This window comes from Aotus nancymaae, unplaced genomic scaffold (genome assembly GCF_030222135.1).
Source record: "Aotus nancymaae isolate 86718 unplaced genomic scaffold, 86718_ANA_hifiasm-v0.15.2.pri h1tg000028l, whole genome shotgun sequence".
Classification (NCBI taxonomy): domain Eukaryota; kingdom Metazoa; phylum Chordata; class Mammalia; order Primates; family Aotidae; genus Aotus; species Aotus nancymaae.
The window spans coordinates 34411344-34431838 of NW_026988441.1; the positions used below are offsets into that span (position 1 = coordinate 34411344).

Sequence of the window (20495 nt, forward strand, 5' to 3'; positions counted from 1 at the left end):
CAGGATGGGGGTTCTGGGCGCCTGGCCCTGCCTCACCCCAAGGTGCAGGCAGAAGCCACTGCAACCCCTTCTGCTGTGGCTGTGGGAATCATTAAGGCAGAAACAAGAGGAGAAGCAGCTAGAAGTGGGGTAGTGGGGGGAGCTGGGTGTGAATCAGAGCCACCGCCCCCCAAAATGGAGAAAATTCAAAGTGAACCCAAAGTGGAAGGGAGAGGGGATGGAGAGTGGAGGAGGTCTAGGACCCCCCTCAAATCCCAGGCCTGAGGCTGGCGGTGTGCACGCCCCCTTCCACATCACCCCCTGAATCCTAAGTGAACAACTAACTCCCTGGCTCCCTGACTCCCTAGCCAGGATTGCCGGGATTGTGCAAAATCAGGCGGAAGACTTTTTTTAGGGGTGAAAGGAGGCAGCAAACCAGAGGGGGGCTGGAGCTGGGACCTCCCACAGTGACTGCCCCTCACCCAGCCCCAGCCCCACCTAGAATGGCTATTCCTGACCGGGTTCCAGAAACCCTCTAAAATTCAGAAGAAAAGCCCAGAAGAAGACCCCATGCCTGCCTGGGCCCAGGTAGAGATGCCCAGGCGGTTGGAAGACTAAGCCTGGAACTTGGGGGGCAATGAGGGGAGGGGAGGGGTTTGGAGGTGGAAAGAGGGAACCAGGAACAGGAGCATCTACAGTTGCTGTGTTTCTTTTTTTTTTTTTTTTTTTTGTTCTTTTTCTAAAAATGTTACAATTAAAATTCAAAAAAATAAAATCCCTTCTGGGACCTCAGCCCCTCGTTCCCCAGCCCCCACCTCCAAAAAAAGTCCCCGTGGGTGGGGGCGGGGGGGAAAGGGGAAAAAAAGAAAAGAGAAAAAAAACCCCACTTTTCTGTTTTCTTTTTTCTCAGGAGGGCCAAGAGTCTTTGAGGCAGCAGAGGAGGTGATGGGGGGAGGAGAGGAAGAGCGGAGGGGAACAGGGACGGAGGTATGAGGATCAGGTAGGGTCTCCACCTGACCCCCACCCACCAGGAGCTGGGAGTGCTGTTTCCTCCCCAGATGTCCCCGCGCAGGCACTGCAAGCCCTCTTGGCAGCCTGGTGCTCTCGTTGGGCCTCCACCTCGGCCGCCGTGGAGGGGAGGCCCGGGAGGCCCGGGGCGTCCTCTGAAACAGACAGGGTCCTCCAGGCAGGGAGAAGGGGGCTTTGAAGAGACAGGGCAGAGGGACTGCCATGGCTTACAGCAACCACGGATTCCTCCCGGGATGAGAACTCATCCCGAGCCACAGGTGCACTGCCCGTGGACTCTGCCTGCTGCGTCAAATCCACTTCCTCCAGCTCCGCCTCCAGGGGCGTGTCCTGTGCCATGACTTCCAATGACTCCTTGGCTGGGGATGTGGCCATGGTTGCATCCAGAGCGCCCTCGGCTGCCGACAATCCCTGCGAGGTCAATGCCTCCTGGGCCACTGATGTTTCTTCCTCTTCTTCCTCCTCCAGCGTCAGCTCAAACTGAAATTTGTCAGGCGGGGGTGGGTGGCCAAGCCCCCTTGACTCCCCCTCGGGTGGCGGCGATGGGCTCTGCCGGATGGCACTGTAGTACCAGTCCCGGTTGTCCTCCAACGTGTCCAGGATCTCCTGGGCATCTGGGTGGACGAGGTCCGCCCAGGTCTCCCACAATGGGTGCACGATGTAGTCAATAAAACCCACCTGGTAAAGGGGAAGAACGTAAGAACGGGTGGTCTACAGGGTGGATGGTACCACCACGTTGCGGGAGCTAATGAAATGAAAAACATGCTCATGGGCCAGACGCGATGGCTCACGCCTGTAGTCCCAGCACTTTGGGAGGCCGAGGCAGGCGGATCATTTGAGGTCAGGAGTTCGAGACCAGCCTGGCCAGCATGGTGAAATAGCGTTTCTACTAAAAATACAAAAATTAGCTGGAAATCATTTGAACCTGGGAGGTGGAGGTTGCAGTGAACCAAGGAGATGGTGCCACTACACTCCAGCCTGGGGGGAAAGAGCAAGACTGTCTCAAAATAAATAATAAAAAGAAAACCATGTTTATGTCATTTGACCCAGCCATTTTCTTTTTTTATTGACACTGAGTCTTGCTCTGTTGCCCAGGCTGAAGTGCAGTGGTATGATCTCAGCTCACTGCAACCTCCGCCTCCTGGGTTCAAATGATTTTCCTGCTTCAGCCTCCAGAGTAGCTGAGATTACAGGCACCCGCACCACGCCTAGCTAATTTTTGTATTTCTAGTAGAGACACGGTTTCGCCATGTTCACCCAGGCTGGTCTCAAACTCCTGACCTCAAGTGATCCACCTGCGTCAGCCTTCCAAAGTGCTGGGATTACAGGTGTGAACCACCGCACCTGGCCTATTTTTTAATAAGCTAAATCCAATTCCAGCTATTCGGGAAGCTGAGGCAGAATTGATTGAACCCAGGAGGTGGAGGTTGCAGTGAGCTGAGATTGGGCCACTGCAAAAGAGCAAGACTCTGTCTCAAAAAAAAAAGCTCAATCCACAAACTATTGCTGTGAAGTTGCCCATAAACATAATAACTACATTATAAAGAGTATAAAATTGGTTTTCCACGGGTGTGTGTGTGAGAGAGTGATTCTGCGCTCCCAGGGGACATCAGGCAATGTCTGGAGACATTTTTGGTCTTTACAAATGAGTGGGGGTGATGCTTCTGGCATCTAGTGGGTGGAGACCAGAGATTCTGCTAAAAACCCTATAATACCCAGGGCAGCTCCTAGCACAAAAAATAATCCACCCTGCCGTGCCTGGTGGCTCATGCCTGTAATCCCAGCATTTTTTGGAGGCCAACGTGGGCGGATCATCTGAGGTGGGGAGTTCAAGACCAGCCTGACCAACATGGAGAAACTCCGTCTCTACTAAAAATACAAAATTAGGCTAGGCATGGTGGCTCATGCCTGTAATCTCAGCACTTTGGGAGGACAAGGTGGGTGGATCATGAGATTAGGAGATCGAGACCATCCTGGTTAACACAGTGAAACCCTGTCTGTACTAAAAATACAAAAAATTAGCCAGGCATGGTGGCACATGCCTGTAGTACCAGATACTTGGGAGGCTGAGGCAGGAGAATCACTTGAACCTGGGAGGTAGAGGTTGCATGAGATGAGATCTTGCCACTGCACTCCAGCCTGGGCGACAGAGTGAGACTCCATCTCAAAAATTAAGAAAGAAAGAAAGAAAAGAAAATAAATTAGCCGGGCATGGTGGCACATGCTTGTAATCCCAGTTACTTGGGAGGTTGAGCCAGGAGAATCACTTGAATCTAGGAGGCAGAGGTTGCGGAGAGCCAAGATCATGCCATTGCACTCCAGCCTGGGCAACAAGAGCAAAACTCCATCTCAAACAAACAAACAAAAAAATCCACCCAAATGTCAACATTTGGTGAGGCCTAGAAACCCAGGTCTGGAAGAGCCAAGTCATCAAACTCAGATGGTTGGGTTTCACCAGGGAGGATATAAACTGGAGAAGGGTAGGGCAAGGTGGCTCATGCCTGTAATCCCAGCTCTTTGGGAGGCTGAGGTGGGTGGATCATGAGGTCAGGAGTTCAAGATCAGACGGCAAAAATTAGCCAAGTACAGTGGCACGAGCCTGTAATTCCAGCTACTCGAAGGCTGAGGCAGGAGAATCACCTGAACCCGGGAGGTGGAGGTTGCAGTGAGCTGAGATCGCACCATTGCACTCCAGCCTGGGCAACAGAGTGAAATTCCGTCTCAAATTAAAAAAAGGAAAGAAAAACAAACAGGAAAACTTGGCATTGTGGAGAGGCGCAGGAGGGGCTCCTGGACCTCCAAACTTCAGGCCAAGATGGGCTGGGGAGACCTGCCCTGTCCGCATCCATCTGTCAATGCCCTGAGCCTGTACCTGAGACTTCTCCACGGAGGCTGTGTGCTTGTCGCACATGGGGCTGATTTCCATGCCACGCTCCCGCTCGCGGTCACCCTGCTGGAAGAACTCGGCCATGATTCGGTCTGTCCACTGGCGGTACAGCTCCAGTGGCTTGGTGGGGTTGCTGAGGTCTGCACAGTGGACCATGTTCCGGAGGACCTGCAGGGGGTCAGTGGACAGGGGAACCTTCAGAGCTTGTGCCTGTGTCCCAGGCTGAGACCTCAGGCATTCTTTCTTTCTTAAGAAATGGGGGCCTGGGTGACAAAGCAAGACTTCATCTCAAAAAAAGAAAAAAAGAAAGAAATGGGGCCAGGCGGAGGTGCATGCCTGTAATGCCAGCACTTTGAAAGGCCAAGGCAGGTGGATCATGAGGTCAGGAGTTCAAGACCAGCCTGGCTAACATGGTGAAACCCTGTCTCTACTTAAAATACAAAAATTAGCTCAGCCTGGTGGCACATTCCTATATTCTCAGCTACTCCAGAGGCTAAGGTAGGAGAATTGCTTGAACTCAGGAGGCAGAGGTTGCAGTGAGGCGAGATTGCACCACTGCACTCCAGCCTGGGCAACAGAGCAAGACTCTGTCTCAGGAGAAAAAAAAAAAAGAAATGGGGCCTCCTGGCACAGTGGCTCAAGCCTGTAATTCCAGCACTTTGGGAAGCCGAGGTGGGTAAATCACGTGAGGTCAGGCGTTCAAGATCAGCCTTGCTAACATAGCGAAACCCCATCTCTACTAAAAATACAAAAATCAGCCAGGTCTGGTGGTGGGTGCCTGCAATCCCAGCTACTCCAGAGGCTGAAGCAGGAGAATTGCTTGAGCCCAGGAGGCAGAGGTTGCAGAGATCCGAGATCCCTCCACTCCAGGCTGGGTAACAGAGAGAAACCAGGTCTAAGAAAGAAAAGAAAGAAAGAAGAAAGAAAGAAAGAAAGAAAGAAAGAAATGGGACCTTGCAAGGTCGCTCTAGCTGGACTCAAACTACTGGCCTCAAACAGTCCTCCTGCCTCAGGCTCAGTAGTTGAGATTTTTTTTTTTTTTTTTTTTAGATGGAGTTTCGCTCTTGTTACCCAGGCTGGAGTGCAATGGTGCGATCTTGGCTCACCGCAACCTCTGCCTCCTGGGTTCAGGCAATTCTCCTGCCTCAGCCTCCTGAGTAGCTGGGATTACAGGCACGCGCCACAGTGCCCAGCTAATTTTTTGTATTTTTAGTAGAGACAGGGTTTCACCATGTTGACCAGGATGGTCTCGATCTCTTGACCTCATGATCCACCTGCCTCGGCCTCCCAAAGTGCTGGGATTACAGGCATGAGCCACCGCGCCCGGCCCGTAGTAGTTGAGATTATAGGTGTGAGCCACCAAACCTAACTCTCAGGCTTTCTTAGCTCCCACCTGGGGAGGGTGTGGGGAGTGGGGAGTGGGGAGAGGAGGTGGGGACAAGAAAGAATAGAGGAGGTAGCAGGGAGAGGTGTGCGGGAGATGGAGAAAATATGGGGGGGTGACAAGAGGCGGGTGAGGGAAGAGAAGATGGTGAAGGAGAGGGACAGGGGACCTGGAAGGAGTTGATGAGAAGAAAGGAGGAATTGGGAGAAATGGGAGGGAATGGTGCGGGAGATGGGAAGAAGAGATGGGATGGGAAAGTGAAGATGAGGAAGGGACAGACAGAAAGAAAGAGGTCAGATGCGGTGGCTCATGCCAGCTATCCCAGCACTTTGCAAGGCCAAGACGAGGGGATCACTTCAGCTCAGGAGTTTGAGACCAGCCTGGGCGACAAAGAGAGACCCCAGCTCTCCTTTAATCATACAAAGTAAATAAAAATAAATTTTATAAAAAGAAAGAGATAGGAAGATGGGCCCCATTGAAGAAAGAGGCCGAGGAAGGGGCAGCTAGCTACCCAGACCTAAAGGTGTGGTGGAGGGAGTGTCCTGCCTCCTTCGATGATGGGGCATGGGGGCACCTGGATGCGGTCAGAATAGTTATCCAGCAGGAGGACCCCCGAGCTGGTCACTTTCTTGGTCTCCACCATGGTCTTCAGGTCAGCCAGGAGGGTCATGTGCTTGGACATGTCCGTGGCCAGCACCTGCAGGGCAAGGTGGCGTCACTGGGGCCGCTGACGCCCGCCCCCCAGACTGACCCAGGCCTCTGAAGTTTTCACCAGGTAGAAGCCTCCCGCTCTGTACAGGTTGAGGGTTCCTCTGGGACTCGGACCCATTCCTCCCAAAGCCCTCAACTCCAAGGCTTCCTTTCCCGCTCCGACCCGCCCCAGCCCCGCCCACCATGTCGATGACCATCTTGCGTAGGCTCTGCCGCTGGCGCTTGCTGAGGTTCTGGAAGATGTCGCAGTTGTCCTCCTGCAGCAGCTTGAAACCCACGGCCAGGTGGTGATTCTCGAGCACCGACTCATCGTTGTACATGAGTGCCAGCTCCGAATCTGCAGCCCGGCCCGGAGGTCAGGGGAGGGCCCACGTGTGCAGCCCCAGCCGCAGGAGGGCCAGCTCCACCCGCAACTAGCTAACCCCTCCCCAGCTCGGCCAACCCCGCCTACAGCCCAGCCAGCTGTTCCCCAGCCTGGCCGGCCCCGCCTCCAGCCCAGCCAGCCCCGCCTCCAGCCCCGCCTCCAACTCAGCCAGCCCCGCCTCCAACTCAGCCAGCCCCGCCCCTGGCGAGGGCCACTCACTGGTGTTGATGAGGAACTGGTTGGAGACCCCAGGGTGATCCACATCGTGGATGGCAGCTGCGAAGAGGGCAGCGAGAATCTCCAGGTCCGTGAACACTGCCTGGGAGCAGAGAGACAGACGTTAGAATAACAGAGTTGAAGCCATGCATGGCAGTGAGTGCCTGTAGTCTCAGCTGCTTAGGAGGCTGAGGCGGGAGGATCGCTTGAGTCTAGGACTCTAAGGCCAGAAGTTCGAGGCCATCCTGCCCAGCCCAAAAATGTTTTAAATTTAATTTTAAGTTACGAGATACATGTGCAGGACGTGCAGGTTTGTTACATAGGTGTGCCATGTTGGTTTGCTACACCTATCAACCCATCACCTAGGGGTTAAGCCCTGCATACAGTAGCTATTTATCCTGATGCTCTCCCTCCCCTCTGGCCTCAGACAGGCCCCAGTGTGTGTTGTTCCCTTCCCTGTGTCCATGTGTTCTCATTGTTCAGCTCCCACTTATAAGTGAGAACATGTGGTGTTTGGTTTTCTATTCCTGCGTTAGTTTGCTGAGGATAACAGCTTCCAGCTCCATCCATGTCCCTGCAAAGGACAGGATCTTGTTCCTTTTTAGGCTGCATAGTATTCTATGGTGTATATGTACTATACTTCCTAAACCTTTTTTTTTCCAGCCTGTCTTGCAGGCTGGAGTGCAGTGGTGTGATCTTGGCTCACTGCAACCTCCACCTCCTGGGTTCCAGCGATTCTCCTGCCTCAGCCTCCCAAGTAGCTGGGATTACAGGCATGTGCCACCACACCCAGCTATTTTTTGTATTTTTAGTAGAGACAGCGTTTCACCCTGTTAGCCAGGCTGGTCTTGAACTCCTGACCTCAGGTAATCCACCTGCCTTGGCCTCCCAAAGTGCTGGGATTACAGGTGTGAGCCATCGCACCCAGCCTAAAACATTTTTTTTTAAATAAATGAGATTTTTAAAAAGAAGAATGATGGAGATAAAAGAGATAGGGTAAAGGATGACGGGGGGATACAAGGAAGATTAGGGGGTTGGAGTTAGGACGGAAAGATGAGGATTAAAGAGAAGAATGGGGCTGAGCATGGTGGCTCATGCCTATCATCCCAGCACTTTGGGAGGCAGAGGCAGGCAGATCACGAGGTCAGGAGTTCAAGACCAGCCTGACCAACATGGTGAAACCCTGTCTCTACTAAAAATACAAAAATTAGCCAGGCATGGTGGCGTGCACCTGTAATCCCAGCTACCCAGGAGGCTGAGGCAGGAGAATTGCTTGAACCTGGGAGGCGGAGGTTGCAGTGAGCCAAGATCGTGCCACTATACTCCAGCCTAGGTAACAGAATGAGACCCTGTCTCAAAAAAAAAAAAAAAAAAAATTAGCTGGGTGTGGTGGTAGGCACCAGTAGCTCCAGGCTGAGGCAGAAGAATCACTAGAACCTGAGAGGTGAAGGTTGCAGAGATTGTGCCACTGCACTCCAACCTGGGCAGCAGAGTGAGACTCCCTCTCAAAAAAAAAAAAAAAAAAAAAAAGGAGAGGGGCCAGGTGTGGTGGCTCACGCCTATAATCCCAGCACTTTGGGAGGCCGAAGCAGGTGGATCACGAGGTCAAGAGATCGAGACTGTCCTGGTCAACACGGTGAAACCCCATCTCTACTAAAAAACTACAAAAATTAGCTGGGCATGGTGGCGCGTGCCTGTAGTCCCAGGTACTTGCAAAGGCTGAGGCAGGAGAATTGCTTGAACCCAGGAGGCAGAGGTTGCAGTGAGTCGAGATCACGCCAGTGCACTCCAGCCTGGGTAACAAGAGCGAAATTCTGTCTCAAAAAAAAAAAAAAAGGAGAGAAATGGGGGCAAAAAGAGATAGAAGTCAGAGACACGGGGTCAGAGAGACACACAGAAGTCTGAAGAGACAGTCACAAAGAGAGACGGGGACCTGGAGACAGGACAGACACTAACATCTAGGGCAGGCGTGGCCAGCAGTACGTGGGTGGACTGCAGCACGTCGGCTGCATGCAGGCTGTTGTGGTAGGCTACGTCAGCGTGGTAGTGATCCTCCAGCGTCAGCATGTATGTTACCATCGTGTCCACAGGGATGCGGAATTTCTTCAGCAGGTCCCGCTCCTGAAGCAGGCAGGGGCAGGGTGGTGACCTCCGCCGGCCCCCAACGCCCAGCTCTGAGCCCCTCTCACCCGGGCCCACTCCCGGCTGTCCCCATCACCTGGAATATCATGTACATGATGCAGGTGAGAGAGCGCCCTCCGGCGTAATCCGACACACAAAAGATGTTCAGGCCCCATTTGTTCAGGTTCTCCAGTTCCTGGTGGAGACGGAGGCCAGAGGTCAGGAGCCTGTAAGGCCCAGGGCTCTGGAGAACATTTCCTAGGAGTTTGAGCCTTGGTCTGAAGGGAAGCACCATTAGTGCTCACCCAGTAGGTGACAGGTTCAACAGTACAGAATGTACTGCCCTCGTCCTACTGGGCTGCAAAATAACAAAAGCAATCATAGCCACTGTCTTTTGAGCACTTATGGTCTGCCAAGTATTGCTCTTAGCACTTGATCTCATTTGGCAGGTGAAGGAACCAAGCCTCAGAGAAGCGATGTGACTTCTCCAAGATCGTGCAGCTCATAAGTGGCAAAGCCAGGATGGAAACCCAGCACAACTGGCCCTAGCACAGCTGTTTCTTAGCTAAGCTGTTCACAAGCCCCAAGGGAGAAAAGAAGAGGGGCTTATTTTCCATGTTGCTCCAGAATCCAAAAAAGGGCTAGCACATAGTAGCTGCTTAATAAACAACAGTTGGCTGGGTGTGGTGGCTCACACCTGTAATCCCAGCACTTTGGGAGGCTGAGGTGGGTGGATCACTTGAGGCCAGGAGTTCAAGACCAGGCTGGTTAATATGGTGAAACCCCATTTCTACTAAAAATACAAAAATTAAGCCGGGTGTGGTGGCTCACACCTGTAATCCCAGCACTTTGGAAAGCTGAGGCAGGAGAATCGCTTGAACCCAGGAGGTGGAGGTTGCGGTGAGCCGAGAGCACGCCATTGCACTCCAGCCTGGGCAACGGAGCGAGACTCCGTCTCAAAATAAATAAATAAATAACTGTCAGGTGACTGAATGGAAGATTCACTGGAGGAGGTGGCTCAAAGAGGGTTACAATAAGTCTCAGCTGAGTGAGCCACCAAAGATTAATCACTTCCACTGTCCCCTGGAAGAGCTAGGAGTGAAACCCAGGTCTGGACTGTTGTGGACACTATGGGGGCGCAGTCTGGATCAGTGTCACTGGTCTGTACACCAATTCCTCTGCAGCTCGAAGTGTTGCCTGCTAAGGCTCACGGCTGGCCGCTTTTCTAGAAGACTCTAACCCTAACAGGAGCTACACAGAAGAGGTGATACATCTACCCCTGGGGACAGCCCCCAGGCAATGGATGATACAGAGGTACAAAGAGCCAGCATGCTTGCCTCAAGATGGGCTCAAATCCTCATCTCAGGCTCTGCTTCTAGGAAACTTGGCTTAAGACATAACCCAATGCCCAGTTTTTTCGGGGTCCCAGGAGACCATCCCCTCCAGCCCTGCCCCTACTGAACCCCCACCCACTTGGGCCAGGAGCTCTTCTTGATCAGTCTTCACCCCAAATCGGGGAATGTTAGAGTTGTTCAGGCTGTTACTATGCATCAACTTTTTCACCCCTGTGATTTGGGACATGGGCTGTAAGTGTGGTACAGGGGGCGGGGGCGGCTGGGAGGGTCTTGGTCTTGGCACTTGCTGTTTTTCTCGTTCCTTCATCGTGGGTGATGGGATCTCCACTTCATTCTGTTTGTCTGCAGAAGATGGGGTCGGGAACAAGTGTGAACAGTCCCTCCACCCCTGGAGGCTCCCTAATCCCTCAGCCCTCTACCGCCTACCGGGAAGGCTCAACCCTTCTGGCATGTGGGCCAAGTGTGCTGATGGGGCGGGGGACATCACCAGGAAGAGAAAGGGAAGGGCGGTCTCTGGCTCCACATCCCCGCCCCCCTGCCCATCTCGGCACAGCCTGCCTGGGGGACAGCCCCAGGAGCCCTTTTCCTGAGCTTTCAGGGGCTTCCAGAGCTCAGCCAAGGCCACCCATTGACTGAGCTAGCTAGTCAATGACCCGGCCTAATCGGGGTCATTTGCATGCTATGCTCCCATTGGCTGGATTCTCAGAACACAAAGACACACCCCACCCTCACTGATGGGAGCACTGGAAATTCCCAACACTTTTTTTTTTTTTTGAGACAGAGTCCCGTTCTGTCACTCCCGTTCTGGAGTGCAGTGGCAAGATCTCTGGTTCACTGCAGCCTCTGCCTCCCGGGTTCAATGATTTTCCTTCCTCAACCTCCCAAGTAGCTGGGATTACAGGTGTGTGCCACCATGCCAGCAAATTTTTGTATTTTAGTAGAGACAGGGTTTCACCATTTTGGCCAGGCTGATCTTGAACTCCTGACCTCAAGTGATCCGTTCACCTCGGTTTTCCAAAGTGCTGGAATTACAGGCGTGAGCCATCATACCCGGCCCCAACACTTTTCTTGAGCTTGTCTGGGCAGCTCCTGAATTTGGGGGCCTTTGGGGTATGATGACAAACTGTAAGGATAAAATTATCCTGAGTTTGGGGGGACATCTTCAGCTAGAGGGTTTTGAGGTACCCGTGAGCTTAAGGGTTCTAATGAATCTGGAGTATTCTGGTGCATTTGGGGTTCCACTGAATTAGGAATCTTACAGGTTTTTGTTTGTTTTTTTGAGACAGGATCTCAGCTCTGTCACCCAGGCTGGAGGGCAGTGAAGCAATCATGTCTCACTGCAGCCTGTTCCTCCTGGCCTCAGGTAATCCTCCTGCCTAGACTCCCAAGTAGCTGGGACCACAGGCACATGCCACCATGCCCAACTAGTTTTTTTATTTGTTTGTAGAGACAGGGTCTCACTATGTTGCCCAGGCTGGTCTTGAACTCCTGGGCTCAAGCAATCTTCTTGCCTCAGCTTCCCAAAGTGCTGGGATTACAGGCATGAGCCGCCTCTTTCTGCCTCTTAGAGGTTCTTAAGCTTGAGAACCTTCTAGAGATTAGGGTTCTCACATTTTGGGAGTCTACTGAATTGGGGGAGTCATACCAACTTTGGGGATCCTACTGAATTTGGGGGTTTTTCAGTTTGGAGGTTTGCTAAAGTTTGGGGGCCTTTATGGACTTGGAAGCACAGCACTTCCCTTACGTTTGAGCACTCTACTGACTTCGGGCATCTCTCTTGAATTTGGGGGGTCTACTGAGTTTGGAGGGAAGACAATCCAAGTTTGGAAAGTCTATTGAATGTGGGGTTCTACTCAGTTCAGGAGGCTTTTCAGCTTGGAGGTTTTTTTTTTCTTATCTTTTTTTTTTTGGAGACGGAGTTTCGCTCTTGTTACCCAGGCTGGAGTGCAATGGCGCGATCTCGGCTCACTGCAACCTCTGCCTCCTGGGTTCAGGCAATTCTCCTGCCTCAGCCTCCTGAGTAGCTGGGATTACAGGCACGTGCTACCATGCCCAGCTAATTTTTGTATTTTCAGTAGAGACAGGGTTTCACCATGTTGACCAGGATGGTCTCGATCTCTTGACCTCGTGATCCACCCGCCTCGGCCTCCCAAAGTGCTGGGATTACAGGCGTGAGCCACCGCGCCCGGCTTTTCTTATCTTTTGAGACAGAGTCTGGCTATGTCACCCAGGCTGGAGTGCAGTGGTGAGATCTCGGCTCACTGCAACCTCTGCCTCCTGGATTCAAGTCAGCACTTAAGACACAGAGGTTTTTTGTTTGCTTGTCTTGTTTGTTTGTTTGTTTTTGAGACGGAGTCCTACTCTATTTCCCAGGCCAGAGTGCAATGGCGAGGTCTCGGCTCACTGCAACCTTCGCCCCCCCCCGGGTTCATGCAATTCTCCTGCCTCAGCCTCCCGAATAGCTGGGATTACAGGCACACACCACCACACTCAGCTAATTTTTTGTATTTTTAGTAGAGATGGGGTCTCACCATGTTGGCCAGGCTTGTCTTGAACTCCAGACCTCAGGTGATCCACCTACCTCGGCCTCCCAAAGTGTTGGGATCACAGGCATGAGCCACTGCGCCCAGCCAATTTTTTTATTTTTAGTAGAGACCAGGTTTCACCATGCTATCCAGGCAGGTCTCAAACTCCTGATCTCAAGTGATCTGCCAGCCTCTGCCTCCCAAAGTTTTGAGATTACAGGCATGAGACACCATGCCTAGCCCCTGGAGGCTTTTTAAAGTTTAGAAGGGTTTTAAGTTCACAGATGATTTCAAATGTTGGGTTCTATAGAAGTTGGGGGTTTCACAGAGTTTGGGGGCATCAGGAGTGAGGGGCACTTGGATAGAGTGACTTTGACCTTTGGGGAGTTGAGGGTCAGAGTCCCTGGAAAAACGTGAGCAACAGGACCCAAGGTCAGGGGCAGCCCCCTCTCTACCCCAGGGGTCCCCCCCACCAATCCCACCTGCTGCCCCTCACTCACCCAGGAATGTTGTGGAAATGTACTCTGAGACCTGGTTTCCTGACCTGCTCATTTCTGACAGGTGTGTGAGTTCACGGTTCAACATCCTCTTGAACTAAGGTGAAGGAGTCAACAAGGAAGAAATGATGGGGGAAGCACAGTGGTGGGGAGGGTGTCAGTCTTTCCCGAGAATGCCTGAAGACCCCATGAGTCCCTCCTACTCCTATTTTTCTGCTCAGCCAACAGAGCCCCTGTGAGGCTACTAGGGGGGTGGGGTCAGCCCTTCCTCTCCTCCCAGCTCTGGATGGAGGTCCCCAGGTTTGGGGAGTCATGATCAGCACAACCCTTCCTGCCTGAGGAAAGAGGGGCTCCCCTCCCCATTCCCCCCAAGGAGGAGCCAGAGGGGCACCTGTGGAAGGGAGGGGCTCCTGCCTAACAGGGAGCCAATGGGGAAGCAGGAGAATCCCGTTGCCATGGCGATGGGAGTCTCCTTAGCAACTCCCCTTCCAACCAGCTGCTGGGCTGGGGAAAAGGGGGGCAAGCGAAGGCCCCTTAACCCCTGCCTTCCCAGAGCTGCACCTGATGCAAGTCTTCCCAGACACGGACCCCATTCCTGGGGGTCCTGGGTCCTGGCCCGCAGCTCAGTTTGGGAAAAGGGAACATAGTACCCAAACTCTGGGGTATAAAAAGCTTTGGCCAGGGCAGGGGAGAATGGTGAGCTAAGGAAATCCCAGTTTGATCATTCAGGGGAGGGGGAGGGGTGTTGCCATCATAGCCCCCTCTCCCCCAACCCCAGAGAGGTAGACAGATGTACAGATGAACGGAATATACCCAAAACCTGGCTTGGAGGCCCCTCCTGGTCCCCCCATGTTACTCTGCACAGGCCTCTGCTGTGACATTGTACACAGAGGAGAAAGGGCATTGGCGCCCCACCCCCAAGCTCTGCCACAGCACCCCAAAAGCAAGAGCAGACTCTGTCTAGGGAGGCACAAGGGACACTTGGCAGGAGGGGTGAGCCTGCATGGCTCATGCTGGGACAGGGCACACCCTCCTCCCGGTGCCACCCAGAGACCCTGAGTACAGAGACACACATCCACACAAGATGGACCCACAAAATCTCACATAACCACACACACAGTCATAGGCTTTCAGTCCTACACAGCGTCACACAGCCCAGACACACAGATCAAAGGGTATGCAAAATAAGGTAGTCACTGACATTTGGGGTCACATGTCCCCGAAATATCAGGCAGCTCTGGGCTCAGACACACAGCCCAACACACGACACCATGGTCCAAGCCAGATGATCTCAGACGGGGCCACACGGTGACCCAGGCAAACAAACCTACAGTCAGGCAGACACACACACACATCCAGGCACTGACACAGTCACACCCAGTGAGGGACCCACAGTCCCCCCCCAGGGAGAGTCACACACCCCCAGTCACCCGCCATCCACGCCCAGCCCTGGCCACACACAGAGACTGTCACAAGGCTTCATCTCCAGGCCACACACGTGCACAGCTACACACACAAGCCCACACCAGGGGCCCAGCTGGCCGGGATGCCTGCACACCCACTACCCTGCACTCTCCTACCTGGTCCCACCAGCCCACCAGCCACGGCTTGGAGCAGGTCTCGCAGAAGAAATCCACCAAGGGCATCTTGGAGACTTAGCCCACCTGGGGCTGCTGCACACAGAGGCTGGGCTTGGGGAGTCCCAGGGTTGACGACCACCCGGGAGGGGGTGCCGGGCAGGTGGGTAGTGGAAGGGGGAGCCGCGGAGGGGCCTGGGCCGGCCCAGCAGGGCTGGGGGCTCCCTTCCCCTCCGCGCTCCCGGCGGCAGCCCTGGTTACATGGTCCGCCAGCCCTGGGCCCCAGTAGGCCCCCACGCAGCGGTGGGTGGAGGCGGTGGGGGGTCCGTGCCCATGGGAGGGAGGAGGGCAAGGGTCCCAGGAGGAGGAGGCTGCAGAGCTCCTTGTGTGCACCCGTGTGCGTGCGTGTGTGCTCACTGCAGCACTGGCAGGCTGCATGGGATGTCAGGTGGTGCTGGGGGTGGGGGGGCATTAAAGGGGCATCAGAGCCCCACGGGCCTCAGCCAGACCCAGGTGGGCTGTCCCTGTGAGGACTCATCCCTTCCATGGACAAACCCAGAGACAGAAACACACACCCACTGTACACTCACAGACGTACAAACACCCTGAGACACACCTTCCAGGGACACCCACACACATCCAGGCACTTGACATTCGAATACACACAGATACCCAAATGTGTTGTACACTTACTTAGCATACACACACACCCGAGGCAGTGACAACTCAGATGTCCAACACATTTATAGGTCCACAGCTGAGCATATAGCAGATGCCTCCAGACACGCCCCATCCAAGGGCACAGACCCACATCTAGGGACAGACGCTGATGCCAGCCACACTTACAGACACACACTAGGCACACCCACAGACACACTTTTCAACCATTGCGAATACCCATTGCCCTTGGACACAAACATACCCTGACAAATCCATAAGCATATACACTCACAGATGCAAAAATTCACACACACACACACTCACTCACACACCATTCACTCACGCAGAAACACCCTTAGACCCACACCCAGAGACACAGCCACATTTCAGATGCTTGGCCCACCCTCAGGGACACAATCGTCCTCGGACTGGTATGTTCCCATACAAGCCTCCACCCACCAATGTAAGCACCCCCCCCAACAAAGACACTCCCACCTCCAGATCATGTCTTGATACACACCCACCCACAAGGGCTGCTACCACTCTCTCCAACTCCAGGAAGCATCACTCACACGCATCACTCACACATACTGCCTGTTTTCTGAATGGTGTCCCCTGGGGTTGTGCAGTGCACAGTCTGCACAACTGTACATGGGGGCCGTGCACTCACCCCTGCAGCCCTGCAAACACACACACATTCACAAACACACAGAGCTACACACTCAGATTCCCATCTGGTCCAACTCTCCTCTGCAGACATGCGCATCCCTCTGGTACAGCCCCACATACCTACAGCCCTGCATAATCACCGTGCACACCCATACACCTTCCACAGGTACACAATGGCGTGCCACTCCTTAGAGTCCACTCCCAAAACACCAGCACTGCAGATGCGTAGCCAATAGACCAGCAGCTACACAGACCCACAGCCACAGATACACCCCCACAGACCATAAAAGCATAAAACCCCCCAACGGAATCGGTCACCTACTGACATCTGTACAACCCGGCAGACACACCCCCCAACACACACTAGGCTCCTCCAGCCCTGGGGAAAGTCGGAATCTACAGGAGCTTCAAGGCTTGAAGCTGCCGCCCAAGGATTGGCCCCACCCAGAGACTGACCTCACCCAGGGACTGACCCCATCCCATAGCCCCTACCCAGAGATTGACCCCGCCCTCATGAGCCATGCCCAATAGTTGGCCTCGCCTACAGGCCCAACCTAGTGGTTGGCTGCACCCATAAGGCCGATCCCCACCAGCCCCATCCAGAGATTGGCCCTGCCCTAATCAGCCACGCCCAGTAGCTATCTCTGCCCACAGGTCCAGCCTAGTGGCTGGCTCCATCCGCAGGCCGCGCCCACTGGTCCCATCCAGTGGTTGGCTCCACCCACTGGCCCCGCCCCCACCGGCTGCACCCAGTGGTTCCGCCCACCACCCGCGCACCTTGTGCGAGGCCATCTCGCTGACAGAGCGATAGGTCTGCATGGTCTCCAGCTGCTCCAGACACCAGTCCAGCTCCTCCAGCGTCTCCCGGGCCAACTGTTGACACGTTTCTTCTAAGGAAGGAGCAGCCAGGATAGTGACTAAGAAGGTCTATAGGCAGAAGCCCAGAGGCCTCAGCCCGCGGTGACAGGGTTCACCAGATGAATGGACTTCTGGGTGGGGAAGGGGCTGAGGGACCCCCACTGGGGCAGCAAGAGGGGACCCTTCCCACCCCTCTGGGCTTAGCTACCTGACAGCGTGGCCTTGCAGACAGGGGTGGGGCCGCCCAGCGGAGACCGCCTGCAAAAAAAATGGGGCTGCAACATCAGCCTGGGTCCCCTCACCAGGTCCCACCCTCCCCCTTTCCATGAACAGTGCCAATTTTCATTTTTCTGTTTTTTTTGTCTCGCTCTTGTTGCCCAGGCTGGAGTGCAATAGCATGATCTCGGCTCACCGCAACCTCCGCCTCCTGGGTTCAAGCGATTGTCCTGTCTCAGCCTCCCGCGTAGCTGGGATTACAGGCATGCCCCATCACACCTGGATAACTTTGTATTTTTAGTAGAGACAGGATTTCTCCATGTTGGGCAGGCTGGTCTCGAACTCCTGACCTCAGGCGATCCGCCCATCTCGGCCTCCCTGCAATGCTGGGATTACAAGTGTGAGCCACTTCGCCCAGCCAATTATCATTTTTCTGAATGCTTACTCTGTCTTAGGGATGCTGCCGTGTACTCTGCCTGCAGCCTCAATGAGTCCCAGAAAAATCCATTACAGATGTGGAAACTGAGGCTCAAGGAGGTGAAACAGCTTCTTCAAGACCACGTGGCTGATCTGCCTTAAGGTCAGGTCCTGGGTTTCGAAGGTCTCTCCTGACTAACTCCCTACAAATCCTCCAAGCCCCAAGGATGTCTATGTCCCCTACCCCCAGAAGGACTGGCAGCTCTCAGCCACACCTCTTGCCCTAAAACAAAATAAGAACCACTCCTGTGTATTGAGCACTTACTATGTGTAGGATGATATTCTAGCACATTCTAGACATCATCTCTCCTCACAGCAGTTATCTAAGGGAGGCATTATTGTCATCCCCACTTTATTATTCTATTTATTTTTGAGCCAGGGTCTTGCTCTGTCACCAGGCTGGAGTGCAGTGGTGGGAACACAGCTCACGGCAGCCTCAATCTCCTAGGCTCAAATGATCCATCTGTCTCAGCCTACTGTGTAAATGGGAACCACAGGCACATGCCACCATGCTGGGCTAAATTTTTTTTTTTTTTTTTTTTTGTAGAGAGAGGGTCTCACTTTGTTTCCCCCAAGCTGGTCTCGAACTCCTAGATTCAAGTGATCCTACTGCCTTGGTCTCCCAACGTGCTGGGATTACAGGTATGAGCTGGCATGCTTGCCTGTGATCACCACTTTACAGAGGGGCAACAGAAGCCGCATGGAATGCCATCTGCCCAGCAACTTGGTGTCAAGGCCCAGGGTGGCCCTGGGGACTGTGGCTGTGGCCTTACCACCATGCATCCAGACCCCCAAATATTTATAAAAACCTCTGGGCAGGGCACAGTGGCTCACACCTGGAATCCCAGCACTTTGGGAGGCCGAGGAGGGTGGATCACCTGAGGTCAGGAGTTGGAGACCAGCCTGGCCAACATGGTGAAACCCCATCTCTTCTAAAAATATAAAAATTAGTCGGGTATGGTAGCGCATGCATGTAATCCTAGCTACCCAGGAGGCTGAGGCAGGAGGATCACTTGAATCCGGGAGGCAGAGGTTGCAGGGAGCTGAGATCGTGCCACTGCACTGCAGCCTGGGTGACAGAGTAAGACCTCATCTCAAGAAAAAACGAAAACAAAAGAACAAAACCTGTGTCTTAGGTGCTTGAGCTACGATGGTTCTCTGGCTCTCTGGGAGCTGTTGTCTGAACAGAGGTTCAGAGAGGTCACCTGCCTGCCCGAGGTCACACAGCAGGGCTGAGAGCAGAAAGCGGGAAAGCGTCCCCTTATGATCACAGCTATTGCAGCTCAGCCTTCACTTACTTGTTACTGGGAACGGGCACATTGGTCAGGAGTGAGAAGTTGCTACGGACGCTCCGGAGGCTGGCCAGCACCTGGGATGGGAAGTGGCAGTGAGGAGGGGGGTCCCCCTAGACCGGCAGCAGGGCTGGGCCCTGCCCCCAAGTATGGTGGAATGTTGGAGCCTCTTTTCTCCTTAACCATTTGGGGAGGGGGTCTCACCTGAGCAAATGGTGTTACGATGAGGTCTTCAGCGTGCCTGTGATTGAGGACAGAGGCAGGTCAGGGTCGGCAGAGAAGCAACTCTCTGGGGTGGATGCTCTGTGAGGCTGGACCCAGGGAGGCTGAGAAGGAGGGAGGGGGCTTTGTGGGGCCCAGGGAGAGGACACTTATACTGCATAAGGGTGGACATGTGTCCAGGGCTGATCATGGAAGAAATGGCAGTTAAGGAGTGTGGCTCAGATGGGTCGGAGGGGAAGAGAGAAAGTGGTGAAAGGGAGAGAGACGAGAGGTGAAAACGGCTTTTTTTTGTTTTTTTGTTTTTTTTAGACAGAGTCTTGCTCTGTCACCCAGTCTGGAGTGCAGTGGTGTGAACTCGGCTCACTGTAACCTCCGCCTCCCTGGTTCAAGCAATTCTCCTGCCTCAACCTCCCAAGAAACTGGGATTACAGGCACGTGCCACCTCGCCCCACTAATTTTCGTATTTATTTATTTATTTATTTATTTTACCTCCCCGCCCCCTCCTAATTTTTGTATTTTTAGTAGAGACAGGGTTTCGCCATGTTAGCCAGGCTAATCTCAAACTCCTGGCCTGGAAAAACCTACCCACCTTGGCCTCCCAAAGTGCCGAGATTACAGGTGTGAGCCACTGTGCCCAGCCTCCACTATTTTAATATATTTTTTTATAAAAGAACTGAGGCCGGGCACGGTGGCTCACGCCTGTAATCCCAGCAGTTTGGGAGGCCAAGGTGAGCAGATCACCTGAGTTCAGGAATTTGAGACCAGCCTGGCCAGCCTGGCAAAACCCCATCTCTACTAAAAATACAAAATTAGCCCATGTGGGTGGTGGGCGCCTATAGTCCCAGCTATTTGGGAAACTGAGGCAGGAGAATCGCTTGAACCCAGGAGGCGGAGGTTGCAGTGAGCTGAGATCGTGCCACTGTATTCCAGCCTGGGCGACAGAGTGAGACTCCGTCTCAAAAAAAAGAAAAAAGAACTGAGGCCTTTAGAGAAGGGACAGGGGGTGCTTACCCTTCAATGGGGAGGACAGGTTGGGGGTTGCTGAGCAGGATGGGGGTGAGTGCCCCCTACTCCTTGCTGGGAAGGGCAGCTTGCAGCAGGACCAGGCCTGGGGGAACTGGGATGTGGGGAGGGGCATGCTCACGCCTCGCTGGTGACCGATGAGTTCCGGGACATGGTCTTGGGTGACATGTCATAGTCACTGTCTGAGCGGTACAGGAAGGATTCCCGACGCTGGCTGGTGGCCGCCCCAGCATGGAGCACAAGTCCTGGGCTCGCCTGCGAGTCCAGGGGGCTTCGGCCGGGAGATGGTGTCGGCCCATTCTCTGCATCGAAGCTGCAGGGGATGGGCGAGAAGAGGGGTCAGGAGGCTGAAACGGTGTTAAGGAGGTCAAGAGGAATGAGGAGGCCAGGCGAGGTGGCTCACATCTGTAACGCCTGTAATCCCAACCCTTTGAGA

The 20495-nt window shown here is 53.8% G+C and overlaps 1 protein-coding gene across 6 annotated transcripts in view; it reads right to left on the reverse strand.

Annotated features, from left to right (window-relative positions):
- Positions 1 to 685: 685 nt before the first annotated feature.
- PDE4A (phosphodiesterase 4A) overlaps positions 686 to 20495 on the reverse strand; it is a 43150-nt gene continuing 23340 nt past the window's right edge. For 5 of the 6 annotated variants that reach the window (XM_064381883.1, XM_064381882.1, XM_021676653.2 and 2 more), the window contains exons 2-15: positions 20181 to 20372; positions 19019 to 19055; positions 18821 to 18891; positions 17038 to 17087; positions 16749 to 16861; positions 13069 to 13162; positions 10162 to 10385; positions 8786 to 8884; positions 8524 to 8688; positions 6571 to 6670; positions 6170 to 6324; positions 5851 to 5973; positions 3878 to 4060; positions 686 to 1683 (exon numbers count right to left, since the gene is read on the reverse strand). In XM_064381883.1, coding sequence (XP_064237953.1) covers positions 976 to 1683; positions 3878 to 4060; positions 5851 to 5973; positions 6170 to 6324; positions 6571 to 6670; positions 8524 to 8688; positions 8786 to 8884; positions 10162 to 10385; positions 13069 to 13162; positions 16749 to 16861; positions 17038 to 17087; positions 18821 to 18891; positions 19019 to 19055; positions 20181 to 20372 — 2314 coding nt within the window. In that variant the 3' untranslated portion in view covers positions 686 to 975. Of the gene's footprint in view, positions 1684 to 3877; positions 4061 to 5850; positions 5974 to 6169; positions 6325 to 6570; positions 6671 to 8523; positions 8689 to 8785; positions 8885 to 10161; positions 10386 to 13068; positions 13163 to 14645; positions 16392 to 16748; positions 16862 to 17037; positions 17088 to 18820; positions 18892 to 19018; positions 19056 to 20180; positions 20373 to 20495 lie in introns of those variants that run through there. The other variant, XM_012435977.3, reaches the window with a different exon arrangement.